The 17,763-nt window shown below is 49.0% G+C and overlaps 2 protein-coding genes across 2 annotated transcripts in view; both read right to left on the bottom strand.

The window, feature by feature from the left end:
- Positions 1-5,857: 5,857 nt before the first annotated feature.
- On the bottom strand, positions 5,858-8,918 carry LOC105297172 (glutathione S-transferase Mu 5). The gene is made up of 8 exons (XM_011367684.2): positions 8,799-8,918; positions 8,337-8,412; positions 7,897-7,961; positions 7,154-7,235; positions 6,960-7,060; positions 6,519-6,614; positions 6,319-6,429; positions 5,858-6,053 (listed from the first exon to the last, which is right to left on the bottom strand). The coding sequence occupies exons 1-8, from the start codon at positions 8,847-8,849 to the stop codon at positions 5,955-5,957; spliced, it is 681 nt and encodes a 226-aa protein (XP_011365986.1). The 5' UTR covers positions 8,850-8,918; the 3' UTR covers positions 5,858-5,954.
- Positions 8,919-10,922: 2,004 nt separating this feature from the next.
- The window catches only part of EPS8L3 (EPS8 like 3), a 9,250-nt gene continuing 2,409 nt past the window's right edge, over positions 10,923-17,763 (bottom strand). The window contains exons 3-16 of the mRNA XM_011369097.1: positions 17,693-17,761; positions 17,521-17,576; positions 17,000-17,139; positions 16,822-16,922; positions 16,500-16,614; positions 16,348-16,409; positions 16,033-16,107; positions 15,581-15,729; positions 13,260-13,341; positions 12,986-13,020; positions 12,288-12,411; positions 11,976-12,089; positions 11,604-11,677; positions 10,923-11,100 (exon numbers count right to left, since the gene is read on the bottom strand). Of these exons, the coding sequence (XP_011367399.1) occupies positions 10,923-11,100; positions 11,604-11,677; positions 11,976-12,089; positions 12,288-12,411; positions 12,986-13,020; positions 13,260-13,341; positions 15,581-15,729; positions 16,033-16,107; positions 16,348-16,409; positions 16,500-16,614; positions 16,822-16,922; positions 17,000-17,139; positions 17,521-17,576; positions 17,693-17,761 (1,374 nt within the window). The remainder of the gene's footprint in view (positions 11,101-11,603; positions 11,678-11,975; positions 12,090-12,287; positions 12,412-12,985; positions 13,021-13,259; positions 13,342-15,580; positions 15,730-16,032; positions 16,108-16,347; positions 16,410-16,499; positions 16,615-16,821; positions 16,923-16,999; positions 17,140-17,520; positions 17,577-17,692; positions 17,762-17,763) is intronic.

Here is a 17,763-nt window from a genome sequence, read left to right as displayed (position 1 = left end):
GTCAATGACCCCCAATTAACCCTATATAAAATAGTAAGGGAATAGGAGGTGAAAAAAAGGAAAATTGGGTGAGCTCTATGATGTACAGAAAACAGCCTGCTCTCAGATTTGCAGATAAACCGTTTTACATTTATTCACAATACTTATAGAATGCCCCTTCCTTGGTGAGAGGATTCAGAAGAGATGATGCAAAATAAGGCTTTTATTGTTATTGATAGCAGCAACCTAGAGTCACTCCCTGGGTTGATTGGCTCTTGTCTCCATCCCTCTGGTGACCCCACTTTCAGGTTTACTAGCATCCTGCTTTATTAGCCTATATTTTTCTAACTCCTGTGGCATGATGACTGAAACCTTTATCTGTGACCGGCACGCAGAGATCTGCCTACCACCACACGGTAACTCGAGGATTGGAAGCAGAGAACAAGAGGTGCCAATCCTGATGAATTCCAGAACAATTCTTGTAAACGTAAGTTGTTGGGATAAGCCAGATCTGATTTCTACTTAATCAGATCTGGCTTATCCCAACTGATTCCACTTTGTGGGGTAACCCCCCAAATCCCTTGATAAGGCATAGTCCTGTCCAAAAGGCCCAACAGCCACCCTGAATTCTCTCCTTTCTTCTACTTCTCTTCCCATGTGAAACATAACTTTGGAAGGCAGCAGATAGAGTTTCAGTCACAGATAAAAAAAAATCTGTTAATACAATTGGAAATATTACACCACAGAAGGTAAAGTACAGACCTATTCTAATTTTCCTCGGACTTCTTAACACGAAACGAATACGATCCTGTTTGTTCTATTCCCACCCCTCCACACCATTGAAAACACTCCCTTCTAATAGCTCCAGGTTGACCCTCTGTCTCCATGTGGGGTCACATAATAGTACCTACTTACTTGAAATTCAAACATGCACACATCCATTTAATCTTTTCTTCCGGATTTAAATCTTACATGTGCGTCACCTGGAATTATTTCCTTTGAAAAACTCCAAAGAGTCTATCACCATTGGTTTTCAGAAATGTTTTGTTTCGATTTGGCCTAAGCAAGGAGCAAGCCAGAACACGAAATCATATAACACTCTCTAGCCTCATAGTTCTTTGCTGCTCCTTGGGCCCTCCCTGAACTTGAACTTCTGTCCTGACTCCAAGTATTTCTATCTCTCTACCTGTTTTAAGAACAGGGCGTTCCATTTTTCTGTGTTCTGTTGCCCAACCGGAACAGAGAAGAATCTCAAGAAGTTCCATGAGAGCATTAAGCACTTATTTGAAGCAAACTTCTTTTCTCCTTCCAATTATCATTAGAACAAAGGGAATCAATGCACTGCGTGAGTGCCTGCTTTGTGTCAGGTTCTATACAAGCACTAAACAATAAAATTTGCTTAAAACATAGTCAACTAGCTGAAGGAAACTGGACTTTGGGTGGTAAACATACAATAGACTATACAGATGTCAAATTATAATGTACACTCAAAAATTATATAATTGTATTAACCAATGTTACCCCAATAAACTTAATTAAAAAAACCTGTCAACTTACAGTTTAGTGGTGGAGACAGACATTTAAGCAAGCCATTAGAATTCAGTTGGTAAGTACTGCTTGATTGAGGTAAAAATCGAATCCCATGGGAATAGATTTAAAATAGGTACATTTAAATTAGCCTGGAGAGGTGGAGGAATGTCAGTCAGGATAAACCAAATCTCAGTGGCTTAATACACATTTATTTCTAACTCAAGCTTCATGTCCCATTTGGTCAACAGGGGCCCAGTGCTTTGTAGTCTGTCAGAGACATGGACTCCTGGAGGCTTCAGCTGGGCACCTGCTCTCAGAGACGTCACAGCCGTTGGAAGCAGATGTGGCGGCCGTGAAGGCACTGGCTCTTAACGCTTCTGCCTGAAAAATGTCATTTCTACTTGCATTTAATTGGCCAAAGCAAGAAGGTAGTGAAACTTTCCTCAAAAGAAAATCAGAAATCTCTGGCGACCGTCACTAACGACTTCCGCAGGGGTTATCAGGTGTGGCCTCCCAGAGGTAGCAATTTCTGAGCTTACCTTAGAAGATGAATTGGCATTCGGCAGGCGGAGGTGGCTGGAGCAAGAGCATTCCAGACAGACGGACAGCAAGTGCAAAAGAACGAAGGTAAAAGAGAACATGGTGCTTTTGGATAATTTATATTTATAACTTTATATAACATTGGTCTGTATTTATAATTTTATATAACATTGGTCTATATTTATAACTTTATATAACGTTGGTCTAAGTAGGTGCTCCAGAAAGAGTGTCTTACTTTTCATGACAACCCAGTGAGGGAGGGTCCATTTATCAGAGAAGGCACCGAGGGACAGGAGTCATGACAGAGCCAGGATCTGAAGCCAGGCAGCCTGACCCCAGCGTCTGTGCAGCTCCCTAGGGAATTCAGAAAGGCTGGAACCTACTTCTCTAAGGCAGGGAGTGGGGCAGGGCAGGCACCTGTCAGATGTAGCCAGATGAGAAGCAGAGGTCAGATTACGAAGGATTTTGTACACCAGAGGGGACTTTCCCCCAAGGCCTAAGAAGCCACTAATTGTATTTAAGCAGGGGAATGACATGAGCAAATTTTCACATTAGAAAAATCTCTGGCTAAATGTCAATTCCTTCCCTGTTCCCTACCATCCATCCGAACTCCCTAAATCCCTTTTTATCAGTGTGACTCATTGCTCAACCTAGTCCTGCCGCTGAAGGATACTGGATGTGCAATTTCTGTACAAGTCCAGACTCCGGATTTTCTCATAAGCCCTCAGGCTGACTTTAAAGGCAGATCCATGTCCACACACATCAGCGTCCCCCACTCTACCTGTCCCATCAATGAAATAACTTCACAATAAATTTTTCTTAGATCACAGAAGCTATTGTCTTCTGAACTAGAAACGCCTTAGTCCCGTTGCTCAATCTTCAATAAATACAAATGAGTTGCTTTAATGTTTCTTGGAAAACTGCTCTGATGACATTTTTTTTTTTTAAAGCTCTGACTGATATTACTTGCACAAACCTGTTACTAGTATACTAATTTCTCAGCATTTGTGTGGCGTCTGTGCCTCTGTAGTGATAGGGTGTCTTTCCTTGCTTGAAGACAGCCATTGTGACAATATTCTCTACTTGGCCCAAGTTAGAATTAGTTAGGGAGGGACGGGCCCTGGGGGTGCCAATCTCCTGTGGAATGGATCTCTTTCTCTCAGTGGCCTCCCCTCCTCCTGGACCAGTAAGTACATTGGTTTTGGAGAACTGTTAAGTGGATTTTCAATAACAAATGTAATAACTGGAAAAGGTTGGAATGTGTGATTTGTCTATTGTCTATCTGGAATTCATGGGATATGCATTTCACCCCCAGACCTGTCTTTCTCAGGATTCTTTTCTCAGAAGACTGCAGGCCCGACTTCATGTTTCCTTGCCTTCTTTCCTGTGGTCTAAAATGGTCCCCTATAATCCCACCTTGGGCAGAACGAGTGGTTTGCTTCTAATGAAATATAGCAAAGGCGATGGGATGTCATCGCCATTACATTACGTTGCATTACATTACATTACATTAATTACATTACATTACATAGGACTGTAGTGTCCCTCTTTCCAAGAAACTCCCCCTTACAGCTTTTGATGAATCAAAAGGCCCCCTTTGCAGGGAACCAAGGGTGGCCTCCAGCTGACAGCCAGCCAGAACCTGAAGCCCTCGGTCCAACAGGTCATAAGAACTTGAATTCCACCAACAATCACATGGACTCAGAAGAAGAGCCTTCTCCAGCTGGGCCTTGAGATGAGACCGTAGCCTTGGCTGACACACTGGCCACAGCTTTCAGATGAGACCTTGAAGCAGCGGATCCCACACAGCTGTGCCCTGACTCCTAACCCAAGAAACTGAGATAATGCGTGTGGGTTTAGGCTGCTAAGTTGGTGGTAATATTGTTATACAGCAATAAACAACATATTCTCTAATTTCTGGTCATATCCTCTCTCTAGTTTCAGAGGTGTCTTCAATATCTCTGCCTCCCCTAAATCCACGAGGTCTTCCCTTAGGCCACACACTTCAGTGTGAAATTCATGTCAGTAGTTACGGATGGCAGAGAAACTCCTAGCTTTACACCTCTTCTGGCCAAAGGCTTCCCATATCCAAAATATTGGCCTGGATAGCTAATGACTACTACCAGGGGAGGCAAAGTTGGCAGTTGAACTATCTGCTTAATATCTTTGTCTATACTAATCCCTCCTGAGGCAGTGCTCCTGACATGACTGGCTCTCCTGGCCATTCTGGCCCTCTGTCCCTCCCTCCCTCAAGAGATCCTTGGGTCCTGACCCTCAGGTCACTGTCTTAGGCTGGAAACTACTCAAAGATTTTGCTCTGCAAATGGCAAGTGGTGCCAATTCTATCTTCACAGGAGTTTCCCCTATGTTTGCTTTCTTTTCTTAAAACTAGCTTCTATTACACACTAAGGCATGAATAAATTTCCCCCAGTTAAAACACAGAAATCCTAAGCTAATTTCTAAAGTCTCCTTTATGGGTCTTTCTCCCATTTGCCTATAGTAAGTCTCATCAGTTTGGTGTTTCCTTTTTTTTATGCATTTCACATCCATAAATCTATCTGTAGAACATGCTTACCTCATGGTTTCCTTTATTAAAACATAAAAGGTATCAATGTATATACTAATCTGCAACCCAATTTTATGAATTCGACAATTTGTCTTGGGGATCCTCCCACGTCAGCTCCTACAGCTCAATCTCATTCTTTGCCTAATGGTATTTCATATCAATGAGAATTTACCTGATTTCCACTTATGTTATTATGAACAGTGCCATGGTCTTAATATATATAGGTATATACATATAATAGATATAGGTATATAGGTATATACATACAATAGGTATAAGGTGAGTTTTTAATAGGATGGAATTGTTGGGTCACAGGATATGACTGGAATTTGAGAAGATATTGACAAATTGTCTCCCGAATACCAACTTACAAGTTTACCAGCAGGAAATGCATACCACTTTCCCAAGCCTTGCCAATATTTATAAACTTCTTTTTGTTCATTTGATAGATGGAAAAGTGCTTTCTTGTAATTTGCAGTTCTTTGGATTATAAACTTTTTGTCCATCAATATTTCCATTTCTGTAAATTGTTCAGATTTTTGGTCCACTTTTAAAAGCTGAGTTGTCTTGATGATTTATAGTTCTTTACATTGATCTTTATATTAATCCCTTTTAACTCACTTATCATTTAATTTTACTTATTTGTGCATTATCACAGAAAATTTAAAAAATCTGTTGTTAGCAAATCTTTCCTTTGATGACTTTTTTTCTCATTGACACTTTTCCTACTCTATAATCACATACATTCTTACATTTTCATTAATACTTCTCCAGCTTTGCATATAGCATTGGATCTTAAATTCTAGATGAATTGTAGTGCGTGCTGCGAGATAGGGTTCTTTTACTTTTAATTGGTAAGGAATTGTCCCAATCCTGTTTATTGGTTAGCCCACCAGTTTGAAATATTGTCTTTATCACACTAAATTCTTATAGAAAAGGGTCTGGTTCTGAACTCAGGTTCTGGTAAGCCCACAGTCCCACACAGTTTAACTTGGTGTCTTCACCAGGTCTTCATAGGGGCTCCAGTCCCATTTAACACACCTGTTCTCTCCAACTGTGCAATCTCACCTTCATTTCTAGTACTTTCTCTCAAGGCTCGGGCAAGACCCTCTGGCCACTGAACATGCTTGGGGGATACAGCGTGTCAATGTTGCAGGGACTGAATTTACAACTTGGTAATTTTCCACATAGCCTTGTTCTCCCCCGGCTTTTACTCCCAAGAGAAATCCAGCTGGACACCGGTAGCCTAAGTGCTATTTATTGAAAAGAGCAGAGAAGAGAGAATACAGGGCCCACAGGGAAGGATGGAATGGAACAAACAGTGGAAGCTGCCGCCTGCTCAGCATGTTCTCTTTTGGCCCCACTGAGCCATCTTGTTGTTGATGGGCATTTTGAAGAAACGGTCAGATTGCATGTAGGCAGCGATTTTCTCTAAAGCCTGAAGGGAAAGCACAGGAAACCTTGTAAAGATTCTGACACAGCCCAACGGACCCATTCTGCGACATTCATATACTGCCTGCTCCTCGCCACCCCTTTTCTTGTAGACAGTGCATTAAGGGTGTATAAGCCAGGCCCTTCCCAAGACTAAAGGTCTGGAGGCGTCCGACCATTGATCCCTTCAGGCAAAAGCTGGTATTAGGCAGGAATCTACCACCATGGGGAGCCTCAGTGTTTTTGTAAGAGAAAGGTCTAGGGAGCGTTACCTCAAAACGGCACATGAAAGCCTTCAGATTTGGAAATTCCTCCAGGCACTTGGGCTCAAACATGCGGTTCTGATCTAAGACATCATAGGTGAGAAAATCCACAAAGGTGAGCTAGAAGGACAACGAGGTGGTCAGGTCTGGGGAGTTCATGAGCACCTACAGAGACAGAAAGGTGTCCTCTCCCTCTCCTTCCTTCCTACCTTTTCTCCTGCAAACCATGAGAATTTCCCCAGGAACAAGGAGAATTGTTTCAGTTGTACAGGTAGCTGTTCCAAGTACTGAGGCTTCAATTTTTCCTGGGAAAGAGAGAAAAAGAGTGACAACAGCTGTCACCATCTTCATAACTCATCAGGGCATGGACCAGTGATGGACACTCAGTGACAGACACCTTCTCCAGGTATCTTCCTCTCAGTGCCCTCAGGTAGGGGCAGCAGGATGGAGAGGAGGGGTTTTGGAAAGAAGAGGGGCCAACACCAGAGTTACATCACAGACAACATTCCCCCCGCACCCCAAAACTAAGAGTTCTGTTTCCTATCCTGACAGACTGGGCTGGTGGGAAGGCAGCAGAGCAGAATGGAGAATTAACCCTTGTGTTGCTATATGCTCCTTTTCCTTGACGTCTGTTTGCTAAGGAAGCTCACATGGTCAGGGTTGTAGCAGAGTCGTGTTAGCTGCATGCGGAAGTCCATTATTTGGTTCTCCATAATGTCCACTCGAATCTTTTCTTCTTCAGTATCACCGCCTATAGGCCAAACAATAAGGAATCACCCTTAGCATTATCCATTCCCAGGTGAACCACCAGCCTGGTCTCCCTCAGCAACCCTACCCCACTCACACATATTGTGCTTGCGAGCGATGTAGCGCAAGATGGCATTGCTCTGGGTGATCTTATTCTTACCGTCCATGAGGTATGGCAGCTGCAAGGAAAAGGACAGGTCAAGTGAAAAACCTGACTTTCTTGCCTCCCTACCTCTCACTCTTGGGGAAGGTGAGACTTGCAAGGAAGTGAACAGCAGAGAGAAAATGCTGTGTTAGGTGGAGGAAGAAAATAAGTTGAAGGTAGCTACTGGGTCCCCACCTGAATCTAGACGGGGGTTCTTAACCTGTGTGTGTATGTATATGCATGCCATGGACCCTATACGCAAATTATGTATACTTACACGATTTATAAAACCATGAAGAAACAAGATTTTAAGAGTAATTTGTGCCTATTAATGAGTTAAATGACAAGCAGGTGTAATAACTATCGCACTATCAAAGTATGATAGATGTAAATATTTATTTACAATATCTGCAACACATGTAATGTGAACATACCTGATTTCTACCAGTGACAAAGTCACAGACATGGCTCATAACCAGCGTCACTTATTGCCTATATTCACAATAGGAGCTGTTAATTTAGAGTTAGTGGGTATAAAAATATAATTTTTTTCTGCATTCAAGGATCCCTGAATTATATTTATTCTATCCAGGTTAAAAGCTCCTATTCTAGATCCCCTTGGACCAGAGAGGAAAGAAGCTGGGATACACTTGACGGTTTTCCCTTCTGCTCCCTCTTCTCCTAAAGCCACCTACGTTAGGGAAGTCCAGGTCCAGCTTGAATTTCACGTCCAGCCACTGGCTTCTATCATAGTCGGGTGCTGTGAGAGAGAGAAGGAAGTGGGACTCGACCTCCTTAACTGTCCACTGAGGACAGTGGGAAGATGTAAAGAAATAATCTAGTCCCAATACCTGGCATTCCCAGGCCCCCCAAAGCCTGACCATTTTAATCTCTGGGGCCCATTTGGTTAAGTGTTAAGATGGGGTTGGGCTATATGGCACAGAGAGAATCCCAGCTTCAGATAAAGGATGTGTCTCTCCCAACACAGGACACAGCAGAGTGCTCCTGGGTGACTGGGGCACTAGTCCTACTCAACTTTAGAGTGATGCCACCCTCGGGCCACCAGAAGACGGGGACTGTTGGAGGGCCAGCTTGCCTGCGCGCGGCTGTGCACCGGCACCCAGAGCAGCCTTACCTTCCCCACACGTGTACCGTTTCTCCTCGTAGGAAGTATCGGTGAACTCCAGGAGCAAGCGGATGGCGTGCGCCAGCTGGGAGAGACGGCCCTGGGTCAGCGCCTGCGCAGCTCCCACGCGCCCCAACCCCGCCGCGCGCCAAGGTCCCCCCACCCCCACCCCCCGCCTGGGGCTGCGGAGACCCCGCATCCTCCCGAATAGGTCGTTACACGCCCCGCCCCCGAGGCTGGCCACGACGGCGGGCTGCCCTCAGCCCCTCTCCTCGGGCCCGGGATCCCGGGGGGCGGGGCAGGGGCAGGCCTCCGCGCCCCGGGAACTCGGCGGGGCTGGCCGCACCGCGGCGCAGCGAGGGAGGCTTGGCTCCGACGACGGCCCCTTCTCTCCGAGACCGCTGAGCCTGAGGCTCTGGCCGCCTCCACGTCTCTCTGACCCAGCGGCCCGGCCGCTGAGACGGCACTCACCCCGCGAATATCCCAGTAACCGAGAACCACAGCCGACTTGGACGACGACATGGCGACCACCCCTCCGCGCCTTTGGGAACTGGAGGCGGGGCGCGCGAACGCGCGGGGCTTTATAGCTGACGTAAGTGGGCGGGGCCAACGGGAGCCCCCCCCGCCCCGCCCCCGACTCCGCTCCCACTGTCCTTGTTCCCTCCCTCCGCGTGTCCACAGGGCCACGCGCGGGCCTGACTTCTGCAGTCTCTGGGGTTCAGGGACGGGCCACCCCGAGGCTAGACCCGGGAAGGGCTCGGTGTGTGCGCTCTCAAGGTGGGAGCCGCACTCTGGTCAGTAGTGCCGGTCCGCACAGCCCAGGCACAGCCCAGGCACAGCCCAGTGAGGGCTCTGGTTATGCCAGGAGAGTGAGATTCGTGCTAGAAATACTTATCTAGTGGGGTGCGGGTGGGGGAAAGTGGGCAAGCACGAGTCAGACCGTGACTCTGGCCACTAGGGAATCGCTGCCCTTGGTTTGCATGTCGAAGGCGGCTGGGTAGGAAGGAGTCCAGAGCTACTCAGAAGGTTTCTGGCCTGGGGCCTCCACAGCATGGCCACTTAGAACCCTGAGCCTCTTCTACTCGCTAGCCTGGATGTGGAAATCACATTTCCCCCTTAGTCTGGATGAAGCAAGGGTGGAACTTTTAAAAAGGACATTTCACTAAAAAGAGGAAAGGAAGAAAATGCAAATGAACAGAAACAGATAAATTAATAATGCCTAGATCTCTCCTCTCAAGATAACAAAAGGCCAGTCACAAGTTAACTGGAGGAATGAGACTAACATTTACTGAATGTCTATGATATGCCAGGTAATAGTCTGGGTATTTCATATATTTTAGCTAATTTTTTCCAATTTAAGCTTCACGACTTTGTGAAGGAAGCTTTATGCCCATTTTATAGAAGAAGGTAAGCGAGGCCTGGAGAGGTTGGGTGATTGCCTTTCTAAGCTCAAGTTCTCACAGGTGGCCTGGGATTCGAACGTAGGTCTAATAGCACAACTTATGCTAGTTCCACTGCACGTGGACATCCAGAGAGCCCTTCACTTCATTTCAATTTTTGCTGGGAAATCTGGGGAGCACGGGTCTAAAACACTTTTTTTTTTTTTTTTCCTGGTCCTTGGTCTATTACAAGAGCAAGTTGCCCGGAACACCTGATATGCTCATTAGTGTTTCTTTAGCTTACCAGCCAGTGTGACTGATCAAAACCTGCCACCGTCGGCCCTGATACTCTTTGCTCCTGTGAAGTGTTGTGCCCCTGGCTCTGATGGATGCCTGGGAATATACTGGGAGAAATATACACAGAAGGATAAAGATGATGAGCACAGCCTTATTTGGGAGTTTGTTTAGAAAGAGAGTAAGCAGAGCTTGGGCCATATTCTCCAATTCTGACTCTCCATTCCAAGCTGCAGTGGGAAATCCCACTCACATTTAATCTGGTCCTGTGATGGATGTAGGGCTGTTGCTGTTTCATTCCCAGTGTCCCAGCTCTTCCTGCCTCCCTGCCTTTGGCCCCCACCAGGCCCAGAAGAAGCTCAAGGGAGGCACATGACAAGCTTGAAGATGCTTTTATTGGGAAGGAGAGGGATTAAACAGAGTCCTGACAAATCTAGGCATACATGCTACCGGTTAGAAGAGAGACAATAAATAGATGGTAACTAGAGAGGACTCCTAACACAGTTAGAGGGGACACCATTTGCCCCAACCTCTGGGCTTGCTCATTCTCTTTGCTCTGTGAGGTTGGTGTGGGGTTTGCTGCAAACTGGGGACCTGAAAGAGGAATTCTCGGGCCTCTAAAGAGTACCAGATCCTCCATCTTGCTTATGAGAAGGCCTTGGTCTTGATGTGTCCGAGTTGATACCTAAGGGCTCATCTGAGGAAAGAAAAGGATTGAGATGAGGCTGGAGCCAGGGGACCCCTCACCCCCTACCTCGGAGCTCATGCCAACACTCAGCTTGGAGCCTCCAGGCATGCCCGAGCGCATGAAGTCAAGCCCCTCAGGGAAGAGCCTGTGTCCAGTACTGCCACATTCAGTTCCACCCCCGGGGTGGGCCTGCTCGCTTGTCTGTCTACCTGGCACTCTCACCGTCCCCAGGGACTAGCCCACATTTCCACTGGGGGTTAGGAACGCAAGTGTCCTCACCCCCAGCATCCTTCTGACGGCCTGCAGCCGTGCCAGGACCTTTGGGGCCTCCTGTGGACACAGCATCTGTAGCTCCCCGGGTCTTATGTGAAGCAACTGGTTCCCCATCAGGGACCCAAGGGTCTTCACGGTGCTGGGAGCAAAGACAGAGAAGCTGTCAGTGGTGGGGCAGAAGGACCTGGGCCTGAGGAACTGGGTAGAGAAGGGGCTGTTTGGGCTGGAGGCTGGGGTTACAGGAGAATTTGTGGAATAGGGTATCTGGAGGTGAAGGAGGTGAGAAATGCTTAATCTAATTTCAGAATTCCTGGGTTTGAAGGAAAAAGTTTCCTGGAAAAGAATCTTGTGGTGGGGAGGGGTGGCTGGCAGCTGAGGTTGCACCTGAGTCCCCCTGATGCTGCTGCCTTCCCCATGGTAGCAGTTCCCCACTTAGTGCTCTCACAGAGGCACGGGCGCACCCCCTCTTCTGCTCTCTTTAACTCGGCAGAGACAGCGCTGCAACGGGGCAGCACCTGAGGCCCCGCCGTGTATGGCGAAGGTCAAGATGTATGTTCTGGGGCTCTGGGTTTCCTTGATTATTGTGCAGACCCTTTACAGAGGTCTGTTGCCTCAACGCACGCCATGGGGCTAGGCACTCACATAGTGGAGAAGTTCTCTGCCTGCAGCCAGGCTGTGACCTCCTCAGGCCTTGAGCTAAGTCGAAGCACTGGAGCCTAGAATTGGGGGAATTGGGAGTCAGAGCCTGTCTCGTGCCAGAGCCACCCACGCCTGCCTCATGTGGGTCCCTTCTCTAAGGCTGCCATCAAATCACTTATCTAACTCTACAGTTTGCTTGTCTGGCAGGGACCAGGCTTGTTCTCCGCTCTGGCCCAGTGATAAACTTGGCACACACTAAACATGTGATAATACCAATTAAACTGAACCAGGACTACCTCTTACACTTATCGAATGCTCCCTGCCCCCACCCAAGACAGGCCTTGGAGCTTCTGAGTAGTCTAGGCTGGGTGGTACCCGAGAGTGCTCCTGGCCCCCCGCCTGAAGGGGCGCCAGGATGTTGCTGGGAATGTAGCCGCGCTGTCCTGTCTCGTTCTTCACCAGCCACCATCGCTTGCTGTTGTCTAGGACCTGCCGAGAGTCACGACCCCAGTTACCGGAGCTTCTGTCGAGCCAGTCTCCCTTCCCCCACAAAGCTTTCTCCCTCTCGGCCCTTCCCCACTCTAGGCCACTCACCCCCGCAGCCCCACACCCGCATCACCCACTCCAGCCTGCCTGGAGCTCCCGCCCACCACCACCTTCTTTTCTAGGCTCTAGCCCGCGCCTCACCTCGAGCACCTCTTCCTGGGTCACCGTCAGTTCCCGTGAGTTCCTAGCTTCAAACTCATATAGGACTTGCATTTTCAGGGCTGGCTTGACAGGTCTAGGGTGGACGGGCACAAGGTGGGGACCCCTGGCTAAGGGCCGTGGTTGTGTGTCTCCTCTTGAGCCAAGTGTGATGTGTTCCCTGACCTAGCGCTTCCCAACTCCCCCCTCACCCCAGAGAGAAAGTTAGAATAGCTGGAGAATGGGTCTCAAAAACTGAGCCCCTGTCTCAGCCCCAGAACCCTATATATCTCCTGCCTGGAGTCTGGGGGTGACTTTTGGGTTTCCACAGAGTTTAATGGCAGGTCAGTGTTAGGTGGGGCTTGAGGTGGGGGTTTCTGCAGGCAGGAGGTGTCTGAAATGTGGCTGATTGCTGAAGACTCTTCCAGCAGTGGACTTTTCTATATCTGAGCTCTTCTCTGAGCACTTTACACCTGAGCTCAGGGAAATCAGAGGCATGCACGAGCAGTATTGCGAGAAGGGGTTGGAGCCTGGAAAGGTAAAAACCTGCTTTTTCACCCAAAGTAGGGAGGGATGTACTTGTACATATACGTGTCTGGCTAAAAAATCGCTGTGAGGGTCTCTGAGATGTAGCATCCACGGGACCAACCCCATCCCTCCCTCCCCACAGCCACACGGTCCCGACTGAGCCCAGGGCTTACTGGAGAGGAGGAGAGTCCTGGTATCCTGAGGGAGCCTGTGGGGGCAGAGCAAGGAGTCAGCCAGCATGGAGGTGGGGAGCTGGTATCACACCACAGACCCACTCGTGCACAGCTGCCTCCCGTCCCCTCCTCTGCCTTCCCACCACCCAGATATAGGGTCCCACATGAACCCACCTGCCACTCAATTGCCAAGTGACCCTGATTTGGACCGACGAGGCAGAAACTAGCCAGAGACCAGGGCTCTGAGTACGGCTCTGTGCTAAGTTCCCCTTACCTGGTTGGAGGGTTCTGGAAGCTGCCAGCCATCATAGAACGTGGGTTGGTAGGGCAGAGGCTCATCGCCTGTCCAGTCAGCCCTGGGGAGAGAATAAAGCTGAGTCCAGCCTGAGCCAGGCTGTGGGATGTGGGGAGAAAAGAGATGACAGAGCCTAGCCTCGGGGTCTTTTGGGTAATGGAGGACCTGGCCCATGTGCACAGATGAAAGGCCCGAGGACACTCGCAAAGAAGCAAAGAGTGAGTCACGAACAGATCCCAGAGTGAGGGTGTCTGCAGCCAACTTCACTTCTGCCCATGAAGTACAGATATCTCACCTCTGCAGGAATATGCACTAACTGTGGGTTCGAATTAAAGTGGTGGGGGCAGAGGTGAATATTTCCTTTCCTGCTCTGTCACTGGACTTGGGACACCCTGGGTTATTTCTCCTCTCACAGTGTACTGCATACGACTCTCTCAAATGTCTGTGTCTGACGATATTGAACTCGAGAACTATTATCCCAAGTACAATTGGAGGGGGGGGTCGGTTCATGGGCGACAGCTAAAAATCATTTCTTCAATGGGAACAAATAAATTATTCTCTCCTAAAAATCTTTTTAACTGATTTCTTCTCTTTGCCCTAAAAACATGCTCGAGTCTTCCCTTGACCCTGTTACTACTCCTTGTAAGCCGTCATCGTGTTACCTTCTCTTTACTCGATTTTTTGAGAATGTGTCTATACGCTCTGCCTACATTTTCTTTCTTCTGGTTCTTTTATTATTCTTTTGCCTCTTGGTTTTTACCTCTGCCATTATTCTCTGGAGACCAGTTCTTCTAAAGTCCCGCTGACTTCCTGATTGCCAAACCCAATGGCCTCGTGTGGCCTACACCCTTCTGGACCACAGCATTTAGTGTTATTTATAGCTTTGGGTCGATTGGCCTAAAATCAAATCTCCTAAGTATAATTTGCCTGAAATCCAACTCTTTTTGCATCTCTTTAGTCTATTTTCTGTATTCTTGTCTTTCAATTCACTCATTCACCAGTTTTTGTTGTTGTTGTTATTCTAAGAAATCAGAAAACGCTTTAGGGCGTATGTGACCTAATTTTGTATTTAAAATAACAAACAGAGACAGAAAGTAGAAGGGTGGTTACCAGGGGCTCGGGAGAGGGAGGGACTGCAGTTTTGTTAGTTGTCGACTGGGGACAGAGTTTCCGTTTGGAATCATGAAAAAGTTCTGGAAATGGATAGTGGTGATGGTTGCCCAATCTTGTTAATGTACCTAATGCCGATGAATTATACTCCTCAAAATGTTAAAATGGTAAATTCTATCTTATGGTCTTACCTTATATTCACACACACGTACACACATGCACATGCGCACACGCACGCATCTATATTCTACCACAATTGAGGAGAGAGATGATACTGAATTATAATTTATGTCTTTAGGTGGGTTGGACAACAAATCCTTTAATGGGGCTGAATGGAAAAAACTGCTCCCAAGGCTTGTTTCCGGGTCGACTTCTCTTTCTAAAACCCTCTTCTCCCTTGGTTTTTATGCCTCTGCTTTTTTGTTTCTCCTCCTTTAACTCTCAGGAATGTCTCTCTGCCTCCTTAACCCCTTTTCCCTTCTCTACCTACGTGTAGCAGTTTCCCTTCTCTCCTGGCATAGAGCAGATTCTGCTTGTTTAGGTGAGTCCAAGGCTGTGCACTGGAGCACTTGCCTTTAGTCGACTCCAACCATCTTTTCTGTCCTGACTGTTCTCAAACACACATTGCCAGGTTGGGCCTCTCCCCTCAGGGCTGGGCCACCCTGTCTCCGTGGATTGTTCTACTGACACTTCAGCTCAGCACATCCAAGCTGCTTTCATCTCCGACTCCTCATGGCTCTCGTCAGTTTGGCCTTGTCGTCCAACTGCCTGCCCATCTCATGGCTCCACAGACATGCAATCAATCTCTCTCAACTCCTCGGTCAGTTGGTTGCCAAGTCTTACTGATGTTACATTTTCAGCATCTTACATCAGTAATGCTTTAATTCTGGGCTGGAGTGAGACAAAGTTTTCACTTTGTCCTTGACACAGATGAGGAAATATTTTAGTAGAAGGTTGCCAACTCTAGTCTCTTGGGAAAAATTGTTCTCTATTTCTGAGATAATGTCTTTTCTTTAGTGGTGGGTTTGAAAAGAAATTTTTCATGCTCGGTCTAATGAAAAGTTAGGAATTCCATTGTAGAGTCCCCCAACTTATTTTGAGACACGTTTGGTTTGTCACGATGTAGAGCCTGCCGCATCCATCGCCCTGCCCTGTGCCCCCAGTTCAGTTCAAGTCTTGTCTTCACTCACCGGCTGGTGGTCCAGGCCACGCCCAGCCCCTTCCAGAGGTTACTCTCAGCGGGGCTTAGGCAGGACTGCAACAGGTCGATGGCTTTGGGGGTGAGGAGAGGTGAGATCACTTGGGAAGCTAGGTCAAGCTTAGTGCACTGGCTCAGGATCTAGAGGAGGGACAGAAGGTGTCAGAAAGCCTAGGCTCCCACGGGGCCCAGCTGGGGTGGGAACGGATCCAGAGTACTTTGCCACGTCACCTCAGGCCTGCTGCTTTTCCCCAGCTCCCTACCGCGGCCCCTCTGGTCTGCTGAGGGGTGTTGCACACAGCAGGGATGGTGTCTCAGGGTTGAAGAGGGTGTGTTGGGTGAGTGAGGGGCAGACCCCACGGCATCCCTCTGCCCCCAGCCTGCCTCTGCTCCGTCTCCACTTCCGTCTGTACCTCTTCACCATCCTGTTCACCCCCAACTCACCAAGTTCAGAGTTTGGAAGATGAGATGTACAAACTGAGGGGCAGTCGTCTCCTCCAGATGGATGGCTAGCTTCCCCTGGGGACACAGGGTGATGCTGTCACCGCCACTGATCCCGCCCCACCTTCAGCAGGACCCCCAAGGTCCATAATTGTTCTGGGCCTTAGCTGGGAGCCTGGCCCTCTCTGAACGTCCCCAGAATGGGGCGGGGAGGTTCCAGGAGGAGAAGCTAGAGAACCCTGGGATGTTTATGAGACTGGGGGGTGGGGGGAGCAGTTTGCTGAGGGGAGTTTTGGGAACTTGTGGGGAGTAAAATACCAGGAGGTTGAAGCTGTACTTGATCTTCTGGAAGCAATCAATGTACTGCGCCTGCGTCACCCCTGCGGGGGAAGGGGAGAAGGCAGCGCGCCTCACACATTATCTCCAGACACCCTCCCCCATCCCACCCTTCTCTCGTCCTCAGCACTCACCTCCCTGATACTTTTTTTTCTTCCTTAGTTTCTTCTTATGATTGCTGTTTGCCTCGGCCTCCTTCAGCTGTCCCGCGAACACCTCGATGTCTCTTAGGACATGGTTTAGCACCTCCTGGACCGCAAACAGCTGTGGCCTTGAGTGGGCAGTTTAAGGCCATCCTAGAACTCCCAACCCTGCCCCTGCCCAAGGCTTCCTGTCCCTCCTCAGCCCAGGACCTGTCTTGGCCATGCTGGGACCTGGTCTGCCCAGGAGAGGGGGTGTCCTCCCTTCCACCAGGCTCAGAAAGCCTCCGCGAAAACCCAGACAATCTGCAGTCACCTCATCTCTGGCTGGGTCCTCGGGAGATGGGGGCCGAAATGGAGGAGGCAGAGGGAAGGTGCTTGGTTCTCGGGCACTGGACCTTAGGGGTGGTGGTATATCTGCAATGTAAGGGGGCCACGGCCTCTTTGATCTTCGCTCTAAACCTTTTCCCACCTTTCCCACACCCTAAACTTACTGTGCTCTGGGGCCATCCTGGGGCGCTGTTCTAGAGGGGGCTCCCTTCCAAGGGGGGGTGCCTGCTCCTTGGGGAATGGCCTTTCCAGAGGAGCCCCCCTCCATCTGTCCTGGTCTTGGTGAAGGGCTCCAAATCGGGGTCTGCAGCACACATTGTGGGGTCAGAGCTTCGACAGTGTTCTCGGGACAGAGGCTCTATCCACGCCTTCCTCCAGGTCCCCGTCTGGACCCTTCCCTGACTCCACCCTGCTTAGTCCGCTCACCTCCGGGCCTTCTCAGGTCTCTGCGTCAGCCTCTGGGGATAGCCTCCAGTGTTCCCTGGGCCCAGCCCCAGCCCCTTCCTCATGCCCATATATTCCCTGGTCCCAGCCGGGCCCCTCCCCGGCTCCAGGCCCAGGTTCATGGGGTCATAGGCTCCTGGGCTCCCCTAGATGTGGGGCCAGGGTCTGGTGGGCCAGGGTCTGGCACACCCGGGCACAAGCTCTGAGGTGCTGCAGGTGGTCTGGGGCAGAGGCTGCCTACCTGTGCTCCGGCTTCTCCTCCAGGGCCTTCTGCAGGCTGGTCCTCAGTTGCTCTGCCTGGAGAAAGCAGCAGTTAGGCAGAAGATGTGTGTGCGTTTGTGGGGGTGGAAGGAGAGTGCTGGCTGTTGGGCTTCATACCCACTCTTTCCTCATCTTCACCCCCGGCCACTCACCCCCACTTCCTGGCACTGGAAGAGCAGAGTGCTGGTGCCCGGCAGGCTCGGATCCTGCACAGTGACGGACA

This window comes from Pteropus vampyrus, unplaced genomic scaffold (genome assembly GCF_000151845.1).
Source record: "Pteropus vampyrus isolate Shadow unplaced genomic scaffold, Pvam_2.0 Scaffold6, whole genome shotgun sequence".
Taxonomy (NCBI): Eukaryota; Metazoa; Chordata; class Mammalia; order Chiroptera; family Pteropodidae; genus Pteropus; species Pteropus vampyrus.
Note: the sequence above shows the minus strand (reverse complement) of the source record. Positions and strands in the feature narration are given on the sequence as shown.